At 40.7% G+C, this 13006-nt stretch overlaps 1 protein-coding gene across 5 annotated transcripts in view; it reads left to right on the top strand.

Moving 5' to 3' along the window:
• AGAP1 (ArfGAP with GTPase domain, ankyrin repeat and PH domain 1) overlaps positions 1 to 13006 on the top strand; it is a 375973-nt gene that overhangs the window by 192513 nt on the left and 170454 nt on the right. For 4 of the 5 annotated variants that reach the window (XM_062578166.1, XM_062578163.1, XM_062578167.1 and 1 more), the window contains 2 exons: positions 1012 to 1167; positions 5685 to 5777. In XM_062578166.1, coding sequence (XP_062434150.1) covers positions 1012 to 1167; positions 5685 to 5777 — 249 coding nt within the window. The remainder of the gene's footprint in view (positions 1 to 1011; positions 1168 to 5684; positions 5778 to 13006) is intronic. The other variant, XM_062578164.1, reaches the window with a different exon arrangement.

Here is a 13006-nt window from a genome sequence, read left to right as displayed (position 1 = left end):
TATTTTTCTCCTCATATGATACCCATGAGTTGTTGTCAAGAACCTTTATATGCTGCTGCTCTTCTGCTGCACTTTTCTGCACTTTTCTTCCTTGCCCACCTCAGTCCCTAGCCACCAAATACATCCCCCTCAAAGGATGTGTTGTATCTTATAGGGAAAAAGCATTACTTTTTTTTCTCTCCAAGGTCTTTTCACATCCCTTTTAAATGGAGTTTTTTAATACTTGGTTATATTATCTATTATAAAACAAAATAAAGCTTTTCTAATAGTCACATTTTGGTCCTTTCTGTCTGATACCCTCAACTTCCTGCTGTTAGTTGCTGCATCATTTCATTAATTTTTTTAGTTACATTTACTCGGTGATTATAATTTACTCCTTGTGAGACTTTGTAGCTTCACTTTTTTGGCTGCTCTCATTGAATTAGAATGGCTTCCTTAAAAGTTTTGTATTCCTCTACCTGTGGTTTTCATGCCTTCAGTACATTTGTTAGGAACTATCTATCATTATGGTAGTGTTTTACAACATTGAACTATTTTCATTTTCATGATTAGTTCTCTGTGATTTGATGTCTCTAGACAGGTCCAGTCTAGATTAAGTCCAACTATAAAGTTACATAGCAGTAGATATTTTTTACGGTTGAGGCAGAATTTGGTATATTCCATTTTGAAATGGAAAAGTATAATTTACAGCCTTTTCATGTTTTGCTTATGCTGCTAATAAAACAGATGAAAGTCTGTTTATCCCGTTAAGGTTATACTGTGTAGAATGAAAATGTGCCTGCCGTATAAACAAAAATATCTATTTTTTTCAAAAATAATGGCAGCAAAAAATGTATGCATTTCCAAGGCTTGGAAAGGAAATGTGTGGAAAAGTGGCAGTAGGGTAGGCCTGCTATTTTCCTGAGCCGAGGTTGCTAATCTTGGATATCAGGACTAAATAAGATACAGCTGTGCATTGTAATTTCTTGCAAGCAGTGTATCACTTTTTAAAACTAACTTTAATCCTTGCAGACCAGTAATGGAGGAGGGAGTTTAAGTGATTATTCCTCCTCTGTCCCATCAACTCCAAGCACCAGCCAGAAGGAGCTACGGATTGATGTTCCTCCCACTGCCAACACACCAACACCTGTCCGTAAACAGTCCAAGCGCCGATCCAACCTTTTCACGGTGAGTGAGCCAAGGAAGACAATGTTGCTGTATTTTAAGTAGTGGTTGGTGATGAAGGACTGAACTTCCTCCCTGCTAAGTTGAGCTGGTCTAATCCAAACAGAAGCATTGAGATGGATCTGCAGGTTTGAAAATGAAAGCATCTTAGAATTACCCTGGGGCTCTTATATCTGAGGACTTTACCAGAGCCTAAATGCAGTTTTCTTACTGGGAATTTCAGTGAAACAGATGAATTCGTGGTTGAGTTCTGGAGCACTTGACTTGAACTCACAGGGCTGTCTAGGTTCTGTGCTTCGGCAGCCTTCCCTCTTCCAATGATCAATGAGAAAGCTGGGCTTCTACTCCCCGAACTGGACGTTGTACTAAAGAATACAGCTGCCCTGAGCTGCTTTAATAAAGTATTGGGAGTTTATAGGGAGGTCTCAGCCTGTTTTTTCCAGAGAAATTCTGTGCAGTACTAGAAAATGTAGCTACTTGCTAGTTTTATTACTCTACAGTGTCAGTTCACTTCTCTTTTCCAGCACCAAAAGATGTGACAGAGATTAAAATGACTGTTTGTTTCAAACCTGTCTGGTTTTGGCTTCATTGAGAAACCAGAAAATGTATTTAATAGCTTGACTGGCCCCCCGTGGCAGGTTACGCACATGTAGTTTGGAAACCTGAATAAAGCCTTGAGTGATGATTTGCTGCTTTTAGCAATTTTACCAGAAGTTTTGTGTAGCAAAACTATTGCGTGTATAGCTGTAGCGCTGAAAGCAATTTTTTGCCACTATTTTAACATGCTTATAACAAACACAGAATTCCTTTGGGTTTGCACCTGTGTTCTTTTGCAGCTGTGGCTGTGTTAGCCACATTTAGGAAGCCACATCTTCTTTGTCATCCTAAGAAGTATTTTATATTCCAAAGGTGATGTCATGTCCATTTCCCAGAGGCAGTTTGCTCACTGGCTGTATTCAGGCAACCATTTACAAAACTAGTGAGACTATTTCCTTGTAACCTAAACAAAATTTGATCTCTAAGCCTTTAGCAAATAACCAAGTTCATCGCGGTTTTGGAGTCTGGTGTGACAGTGCAGCATTTCGCAGATCGTGTCTCATCTGCCTATCTTGTGAACGATATTTTGATAAGTTACAGCTCGTAAAGCTCCTACAAATTAATTAAAATAACACATTTGTCTTTAATTTTAACACCAAAGCATGCAAAAATGAGTGGTATCTGAAAGCTTGTCAAGATCTGGTGCTGACATTTCATAGGGGTTGCATGGGTTTTCTTTTCTGCCTCCCTATTTATGGGAATACTTGTCCCTGTTTGGGAATACTCGTGGGTTATTAACTCCACTAGATGTCAGTGTCATCCTAGAAACTGAAAGCAGAGTAATAAATTTGGAAATAGTCAGAACCAAGAACTGTTACAGCTTCTCAGAAGCATTTACCAACCGTTTTTTGTCTTCAATAAAATGCAGTGAGGGCTGTTTAGGTGTAGGTGACGTTTGGAAAACTGGAGATGTTTTAAATTTGAGAAGGTGCAAATTTGAGAAAGTGAATGAGGAGAAATATACGCATCCACAACCGAGGAAAAGGTTCGAGAAGGCTTTTAAGGCAGCTCTATCTGCTATAAACAAATGGACTAAAGCTATGGTTTACAAAAATCAATAGCTTAGTGTGAGAAGTGGATATGCTTACCTGAGAAAGTGTTGACAGTTGTCTTCATGCCTAATATCTGGGGAAAAATAGGGGCAAAAATAAGTGCCATGGTTATTAAAAATAATAATAATTTTTGCCTTTTGTGAATTAATGTTGTCTGTTAAGATCTGGGCATATTGAATGTTGTTTATTCAGTTACTTCAGCGCATGCATTACATGGTATTCGGCACCAACGTTGCTATAACACAGATTTCGTGCCATGTCAGCTAGGTTGTAACCTGGAGTTCTGCAGCTGAACGAATAGATGTCCTGTACTTCTGGTTACAGGTAGTTATGCACAGACATAGAAATTGAAAATATTTTATTGTGCAGCTCTGGGGCTTTTTGCTGTGCTTGTTTCCTAAGCTGTTGCTTGCATCTATCACTTAAATTTCTGTTTGATTGCAAATTGATCCTTGTTACCTAGAACAGGGGATAGGTTTAGTTTCCTTTATGAAGGTTTTCTTGTTTTGGAAGAAAACTGGGTTAAGTAGCAAATAGATGCAATTGCCTTAAATCTGTCACAGTATGTGAGTTGGAATAGGATTGGGAATTTCAGCCATGTTAATGTTTAAGTGCATTGCGTGTAGTATCTGATCTTGATGATTTCACTGGCTATGAATATTTTCTGTCAAGTAATTGTTGCAATAGCTGACTTTCTGCTTTGGTGATAAAATAAATCAAGAAATAAAGCAGGAGGGTAAATGTCCTGTGTTTTATGCCTGCTAGTAACAGGAAGAACTAAATAATAGTGTATAGCCAAGATGAGGATTTAAGATGCAAATGAGGTAAACTTCACTAAAGAAATAACTGTAACTACTTGCCAATTACATAAACTGCTGGTTCAGTAAGATGCATCTCCCATCTTACATCCAACATTATCTATTTTACATGCTTTTAAAATTGCAAGAATGGCTTGTCTTTTGTTTTGTTAAAATGACCACTCTATCTCAGTCTTTCCTATCTCAGGATCTGCTATTAGAGGTTCGGCATTCTTACCTTTGGGTTGTCTGACCTGTTGGTACTGGGGTCTGTCATGCCTCAACTCTCCTGTTCGCCTGTAGAAAGGTGCTGTTGTCTGCAACTTGCTTTTATAAACGGTAGAGCCTGGGAGAATTCTCCCCTTGAAAAAATCATGTATTCTGTGATTGCAGGCAGCTATAACAATTTACCTAGCATGTTCCTAGGTTTCTATATTGTCAGCACTTGACAATGTTTTGTCTATAGTTATTTCCTTTCTATGTGCAATGTATTATTTCCTGACACAGTTACTTTTATGGAATGGAACATGTGAATCTTTTTTTTTTTTTTTTTTAATCAGCGCATTGATATTTAGTTTGCTTCTCAGAGATGGGATCTTTTCTTTTTTTTTTTTTTTTTTTTTAAAAAAAGTCAAATAGAAAGAAACATTCAAGTTGACAACTTCCCTCCCAAAGAGTTGGCTACCTTCATTGAGTTTCTTTAAAATCTGTCACTTCCAGCCGCTTCGCCCCATTGAAGCTTTGTTTTGCGTTTTATTATTGGGAAGTGGCACTTTCAGATTCTGAAATCTGTCTTGAAGGAAGAGGAACAATAGTTATCTCGAACGCTGGATTTCATCCCTCCCACTTGTTTTGCTTGCTTTCATTTATTCTTTGTTTAATTCCCTGGCATGTCATTCCATTGCCCCTAACCATAGTAACTAGTGATAGGAGCCTACTCCCGGCGGAGCCGGGAAAAACGCAGGTTCCCCGCTGGGTAAATGTGTTGCTGAGAATGGTGTTACGTGAAGTCCTCCTTGGTGGGGTTTTTCCTCCCCTTCCCTTCCCTCGCCTCCGAAGGAAACTGCTCTGGGCAATTTTATTCCTTCCAACCTTTTGGCTGCCAAACGGTACAATCTGGGAATGGCAGGGCTGGGATTTTAATCTTGCTCCTAATTTTGGTGTCTTTCAAATATCTCTTTAAGCTGCCCTGGAAATCAAAATGCTGTGGTTTTCATCAGCTTTCTGTTGTGGCGCTGGCCGTCCGCAAATGTATTCGTTTCATATATCATCTGGCGTTTGAAAAGCACGTGAAAACGTTTCCCCGTTTTCAATACTGTGCGAGTAATGTTCCTATTGAAAAGTAATGGAGTGAAGTTGTCACTTGTCAGTTGGGTTATTAAGGAGGATGACTCTCAGATCCTTTTTTCATAATAAAATAAATCTGTCAAAATCATTACGCTTGTACCTTCTTTCGCAGTAATGGACCAGAATCTAAACATCATCTTAAAATTCCAGTGTAACTTTATAAGGCCCTGAAGAAAGCTGTGCTCCGAAGGGAGCTCTCGCTTTAGCAAGTACTGCGTGGAGGCAATTGAGGTTTTAAGCATTGAATCGATTTTCGCTATGCTGTTTTAAAATTGTGTTCAGGTAACTTTTCTTCCGCATCAGTCGCTGCCCAATTCTTGAAGCTCACGCTTTCTAATGATCTAAAAGTAGTATGAAAAAAAAAGAAATTAATTCGTGTGATCAAGGTGGCATCAATTCACACTGGATGCGAGACAGGCCGTATTTGAGTGTATACAGGTAGGTATCGGGTTTCCTTGATGAACCTTTCCTCTTCTTTGGAGCCACTGCAACTCCTTAAAACAAAATACCCTTTTAAACAAGTGGATGGCGAAAGACCAGAGGTGGTGTTTTAGAATTCAGATTTTGAGACAGTTGTGTACTTCTGTAGATTCCTCCCATCCCTCCCAGATCTACGTTACTGTGTCAAAATGTCCCTTTTTAATTGCTTCGGGGGGGGGGGGAGGGAAGCATCTGTTATGCTAACTGCCATATTTAACGGCACACAAACTTTCTTTTTGCTCTGCAGTCTCGAAAAGGGAGTGACCCAGACAAAGAGAAGAAGGTCCTGGAGAGCAGAACAGACAGCATTGGAAGCGGTCGTGCGATCCCAATTAAACAGGTATGCTGAAATAGATATACGTAGATATATATACACATATATAGATATATATTTTTTTTGCTTTCCGTAGTCGGACGCGCACCTCAGGTCTCAGGCACGCTGGTGCTGGGCCTGTGTGCCCAGATTTGTTTGATGTGCTCTGGTGATGAATGTGGAAGTCACTCACTTGACATCAATTAGGAGAGGTTCCTATGTGTATTAAAATAGGATCATTAGAATAAGAAGAGGGAAAATGTGACAACAGGCCTAATGAAGTGCAGTCTGCCGGCCTGCATATGGAGCGCGTTTCCAGGCTGCGCTGGCTTCAAAGCCTGCCTTTGTAGAGAGTGCTTTGATTGGGCCGGTCGCTGCCAGTCGACAGGGGTAAATCAGATCGCTGTACAAGAGCCCCTTGTGATCGCAGAAATAGCCTGATGTGGCCCTAATTTGCTACCGCAGACGGACATCTGAACACAGTTTCAGGCTGGTTTGCAACAACGAGGCAATTAGTTGTGATAATCATAGCCGGTGTGTCAGCTGTGCGCTCTTGTTTGTAATTTGCTAATGAAGGAATTGTAACTTTGATTAGGTTCAGTTTCATTTAGACCTTATTATATAAGAGAACATTTACAGCTGTAATGTGTGGCCTTAATTAAACTTCCTCATTACACAACAGGACTTGAATTCAAGGATTTGTTTTGGTCTGTTTTACTAGCCGAGATGCACTTTCATTAGCCCGGAAACTGGATGCTAAATTGTTGCTGCCAGCACTCCTTTGTAAAAGGCAAAAGCGATACTGCAATCTATTGCAAAGTATTTGGGTGAATGAGATGATTTGCTTTTTCAAATTAAATTATACTGAACTGGTGCCGTGAAGAGCACTGGGCTGAGCATTTGTATGGGATGCTTCACAAATAGTTCTTATAACAGTGTTCGCAAGTGTTTGCGTTCTGGTGAGCTACTGTGCTGTAGATGGCATAAAAGCTAGGTGAAAGCAGCTTATTTTCTTACTCCCTAAGTGTTTTGAGGGTTTTTGGGTGCTTTCCTACCTTCCGGTGAGACTCTTGCTATCTCCTTGGTTGCTTCTCAATCTTTCCTCGGTCCCTGCCTCATCTTGTCAGGTAGCCCTGGTTCTCCTGCTTTGCTGTTGAGGGGGGATTTTTGGTTTTTTTTTTTTGGGGGGGGGAGGGGGGAGACGACTTTGAACTCTTAATTACGTGATGATTTTCTTACTTAAAAGGCAGCTAAAAATACTTTTTTTTGCACCCTCAGAGAGCAAAACTGCTGTCATCTCTGTGAATCAGTAGTAGGCAAATTTTAATCAAACACTGTGATTCAGAGTAGTGGTTTGAACCTAGCTGAGCAATGTGTTTGGCACTGTGCTCAGGAGAGGAGATTTCAAAACAAGCTGCAATTTTTTTCTCCAGCTTTTGTATGGTGTGATATGGATTAGGCTGGCTATAGTTTTTTGGGGAGGGAGTGGGAGGGGGTGTAATGCTAATTAAACGAAAGTGCCTGTGAATGCAAATGCAAGTGGAAAAAATGAGGAATGCACTTTTCGCTATTGGTTCAAAGCCTATGTACTGTTCTCTTCTACAGTTCTGTTGTATGAAATGATTTTGGTTAAAAATGCACCTATAGAAAGCCTGTCTTGAGACTGATGCTTTCCGAAGAGTAAGTGTGCGCTGCCAGGTTGGAATAAGATACCCGCTACGGTCACCCTGAATTTCTATATTGAAAAATTCTCCTTGAATCCCCTACTTTGCCTACTGCAAAGAATACATAGTATACTTTCGTCTGTCCTTTGAGTAAGATCAGTCTTTTGGGAAGCTGTACTTTAAATTCTTAATCCCAATTGCAGAAATTGCCTTCTGCCAAGTATGAGCAATCCTCAAAAACTATTGGAGAAGGTCTTTAGTTGGCAGCTGTATCCTATTCATTGGGAGCTGGAAGAGGGGAGGTCGAGTGGTCTGCAGGGTTGTAGGACTGCTGCTATCAGTAGTATTTTGCACCATATTTGTGCATTAAGAGAATGAATGTTGGAGCTCAAAGTTTTTCTAGTTTATAGTTTTCAGTAAAGATCAGAAGACCGTCATCATCTAGCCATTGAAACAAGATAAGACGAAGTAGAAGTAGTGCTGTCTTCAATTGCAAAAAGATGCCGCATAAAATAGACAAAAGCAAATAACTTAATGCTTCTGGCCCAGGGAAAATGAGTGTTGGATGTGATGAAGCTACTTTTTTCTTCCTTGGTGTTACTGAATGCTGGGAAGGAGATGGAAGGGACTGTGATAATACCCGCAGGTCTAAAAGAAGCTGATATTTGCCAAATACCCTAGTTTATAGCAGTGAATATAATTCTCCTATAACTTTTTGCCTAACAAATGAGGGAGAGAAGAGAAATTTATGCTTAGATACGCAGCTTTTTGGGTTTTTTTTTAATATGTTCTCAATTGACTGCTGCTTTGACCTGCTCACCTACTTTAGTTATTTTTCTGTCGTAAAATGGAAGCAGCATTTATCTTTTATTTTTTTAACTGGAAATGTTTAATTGTAAATGGAAATGCAATGTGCATTCATACTGAGAATGTTTCTCTATAATATAAAAATATATTCTAGTTTAAAGTGGTCTTTGATTACCAGCTGTATTTTTTCAAGCCAGCATCAAACTCTTGCCGTGGGAGAATCATAAAATCGGTAAGGTTGGCAGGGCCCTCTGGAGATCATCTAGTGCAACCTCCCTGCTCAAGCAGGTCACCTAGAGCATGTTAGGCAGGGTTGCAGCCAGGCGGGTTTTGACCGTCTCCAGAGAAGGAGACTCCACAACCTCTCTGGGCAAGCGGTTCCAGTGCCCGGTCACTGTGAGAGTGAAGACATTCCTCCCCGTCTTCAGGCGGCACTTCCCGTGGTTTCAGGTTGTGCCCGTTGCCTCTAGTCCTTTGGCACGGGACTACCGAAAAGAGTTGAGCCCCCATCCCCTTGACACCCTCCCTTCAGATACTTAGGCACACTGATAGGGTTCCCCTCTCAGTCTTGTCTTCTCCAGGCTAAAGAGGCCCAGCTCTCGCAGCCGTTCCTCAGAGGGCAGATGCTCCAGTCCTCTGATCATCTTGGTAGCCCGACGCTGGACTCTCTCCAGTAGCTCCGTGTCTCTCTCGTACTGGGGAGCCCGGAACCGGACGCAGTACTCGAGATGTGGCCTCAGCAGGGCCGAGCAGAGCGGCAGGATCTCTTCCGTCGACCTGCTGGCAGCACGCTTCCTGACGCAGCCCAGCATAGCATTGGCCTTCCTGGCCGCAAGGGCACATTGCTGCCTCGCCGTCAACTTGTTGTCCAGCAGCACTGCCGGGTCCTTTGCTGCAGAGCTGCCCTGAACATTGGGCAGGGAAAGCTAGTTGTCTGCCAGACTGTTCAGGGCAGCTCTTAACAGCAGATTTCGGGCTCTGGTGGTATTGTATTGCATTGCCAGCCTGCTTGTCATCTTGGTGGGCTCCACTGGTGCAAGACATTTGGAGACATCACTGAAACGGTAGGAATTCCTGTAGGGTGTCTCTCTGCATTTTAAGGTTTTATGGTGAATAAGACAGATGTGAGAAGGATCTTTCTGACCTAAAAGTTTTAATAATCTATCATGTTAGTATGCTTGTGGGGACAGTGTTTTTTCAATAGCAAACCTCTTCCATTTTTTGGTAGCAAATAAATGATTGCTGGGCCAGAAAGAGAAATCTGTTCTCAGGAAGTTCAGTGCAGATTGCGGTATTCACAATCTTGCTGCGGTAGAGCTATTTCATTATCTTTAAAGATTTTTTTTTCCCTCTCCTTCTTAGCTTTTCAGCCTCCTGATTTCCAATGCCTGTCCTCCTATTAGCCCAGAAGTCACCTTGCAGCCCTAGCCCATGACAGAACCAAGTGTCATATCCAGGGCTGGGAAAGGTCTTGTCACTGCAGGGTTGTTCTTCGTGCACTTACTCTTTTACTCTGCCTTTGGGACATCTTTAAAGGCATGTAGTGACTTGGCCTTTTTACTATCTGTTGTCAGTATTTTCTTTGATTCTTTGTAGGTTCTTACAGTGTTTATATCTCAGTAATGCTCCCTAAGAACTGTTGGCCAGGCTGTCCTGCTGGCACAAGGCTAGAAGAGACCTCTTCTTGCATAAATGCAAGCTCGTAGATGCAGATCAGTGCGTCAGTGGTGCCGGTTGTGCAGTGGAACTTATTAGCAGGTTTACTGGGGTGGGGGAAGCGAGCTCCCATAGGAAATTTAGGGTCTAATACTGTGAATTTGACTAAATGCTACTTGCTCAGTTGACCAAATGCTACTTGTGAAAGATAATTAAAAAAAAAATAATAACAGAGTGAAAGTCTTATCGTTCAGATGTTAAAATCAGTGGTTTAGATATCCAGTGTATTCCTGCTGTACATAGGTGATTCTTGTCCCGTGAAGTCTGCCAAAAATCAGAAATGGTGTTTCTCAATGTAAAAATATGTTAATTGGAGATTGGAAACGTCCTTTTTTGATGACAGAATGTGAGATGTTCTCCAGTGCTAGAAGGCATGCTAAGGGGAACCAACAGAAAGACTTTGGCCGAAGCTGATTTAGCCTGAGAATCCATCAGCAGCACAGAAGCGGTGGCAGTGTGTCCTTGGGAGCAGTCTGCGCAGGTGTTTGGTGGGTCTTTTGGTCAAAAGAAGCCGAGTTGTACCATGGTCCTTAATTCCTATATTTTCTCCCCAGATTCCAGATAGTTTGGTGGGAAATATGCTTAGGGAAATTGTCCTTGTAAGGAAATACCGTGCTCCTTCATGGCTTTTTTTAACTGGAAACACTCTGATTTGACAGGCTTAATCTTATTTTCTGTGTCCTTTCTAAATGTTAAAAATCACTTTTCACTACAACGCTAAGTATGGTTTTATTAACCGAAGCCATTTTAAAGCTGTTCTGAGCAACCTTATTCCCAGCAGAAACGCAGAACACAAGCAATGCTGCCTAAGTATGTTTTTAACACATCTGGGCTTGCTTTTGCCAAACCCCTCGCAGGTGTGTGAACTTTCAAGAAGTCCATTTTCTCAAGAAACTGAAAAACCCACTATAAAATGAGAAGCCAGCTTTCCCCTTGCTATTTAGGTGCATCAGCATGCCTTAAAATTCTGTGCTTTCAGTGTCTTTTGGTAATTGTTAATGCTGTAATTTTCCAAAAAGGGGTGGTGGTGGTGGGGAATTACATCCTAAAATGCTAAGATTGTGTGTTTAATATCTTTCAACTTTTGGGAGATTTTATAAGAGACTGTGTGGAGATTCCTCACTTTTACTTCATTGGTATGTTACGATCTAACTCCAAAATGATTGGTTTTCAACATAATTGCTGGGAATTTTTTTGCAACCTTGCTCATAGGCTGTTTTAATTCTCTCCACTGATACAAGCAGAGTCCCAAAATGTCCAGGATGATACTGGCCCAAAGTTAAAATCTATAAAAAGCTCTGTATTTCTGAGAAAGAGGCGCTTACACTAGAAATATTTGTGCCATTGTCTTAGTTCTTCCAATGCTACAGCTGAAACAAAGTTACCGTGAACGGCTTCGCCGAGCTGGAATATCCTCTGTTCAAAACCATTTCTTCCGCAAATGAAGGCTTGTTCCCTGGCATCCTGGATGAATATTTTCAAGTACGTATTAGGCTTACCTTAGGCTATAGGTTTTAGGGTGACGTATTTTCTACCCCCACTTTTTTTTTTTTTTTTTTTTTTTTTTTGGTTTCAGTGCTTTGGAAAGATGGCTTTTCTTTTTTGAGGGCTTACTGAATCTTTATCAGGAGGACATATTCCAATAATAATAATAAAAAAAAAAAACAACAACAAGAAAAATAAAAGCAAGAAGCTCCGCTCAGCGGTGAGTGGGCTTGTCATGTATTAATTTTTCATTGCTGTGGAGAATTGTACGTACATAATCACTTGATTGCAGTGGGAGTTAGCGAGCTCCTATGGTGTCATTTGCATAAATCTTGTTAAGTCAATGGCAGTTAATGAAGTACAAATGAGCCTGGAGAAGGTGACATGCAAATCGTGGGTGGCAGATGGGAGGTCTGTTTTGGGGATGGCAGCTGTGTGCACTTTCCTTTTTTTTTTTTTTTTTTTTTTTTCCCTCTCCTCTCTCTCCTTCCCCACCACCCCTCTAGATTAGAGTGTAAATAAATACATAAGAGCTGGCCTTGACTTTTTGCTTTCAGGGATTCTTGTATTTGGCATCTGCACTTAATCACAGATGCTCGTATTATTATACAGCAGAACTATGTAACCTTGAGTGTTCTTTTACCCAAAATTGTAATGCTGGAGCTTTGGTCAAAATAGATGTTGAGATGACACCCGAAGCCTTTGCTTACGCCAGGAAAGGCTACACACCTAGTGCTTCCAAATTCCCGCACAGCCCCCGAGTTTGCTGTCTCGGAATAGCAAACTTGAAGTGTGGCGGAAAAAATAAATGTTCTAGCACTTAGCATTGCACCAACGACGCAGTGAAGAGTTTGCCATCCATGACTTGCAAAGGTGAACTTCAAAATCCGTTCACTTCTATCAGTTTGCAAATGGCTATATTAATGGAGAAAGTTGATTATCTTATTCAGGCTTTACTCTGAAAGCTTTTAGGTGATATTTCAAATGACCTTCTTTGCCTGCCAGTTTGAGATTAGCTATTTTCTCTCTTCTACGCTGAATTTAGAAAGACAAATATTTTTTAGGTAATGTCGAAGATCCCTGTGGAACTCTGTTGGCAAATACCATGGCAGAACTTTGTAGCTGAAACACTGATTTGATTTTTAACAAAGAATTTGGATCCTGCATGCACGTGTTGCCATCTTTCCTTAAGATGGATGTAAACTAAATTGAATCTTCAGAATGTGCGCCTGAGTTGTATAAAAGAAGATGGTGATAAATTTGTCAAAAAAAAAAAAAAAAAAAGTTTTCAAAAATGTTTTCGGCAAACATCTCACTTCTTTGTATGAAAGATGTCGCTTCAGTTACCTAACTTCTGAAATACTTGAAAAGGTGTGCTGTGACTTATATTTCCTCATCAGCAAAATTAAGAAAAAAGAAAAGAAAAACTTGCGTTAATTTGGGGACTCCTGAGAACTCCTCGACTTTTTTAAAGTCTGGTCATTGAATTATCAGCTTTCAATTCTTTTTCGAGTGCCGTAATCATAGAAGAATCCAACTGTAGCAGTTTGTCAGAAAGATTTCCTTTTCAGGGAAAACTCTGTG

This window comes from Rhea pennata, chromosome 6, assembly GCF_028389875.1.
Source record: "Rhea pennata isolate bPtePen1 chromosome 6, bPtePen1.pri, whole genome shotgun sequence".
NCBI lineage: Eukaryota > Metazoa > Chordata > Aves > Rheiformes > Rheidae > Rhea > Rhea pennata.
The sequence above is the reverse complement of the archived record's forward strand: the minus strand, read 5'-3'. Positions and strand labels throughout refer to the sequence as shown.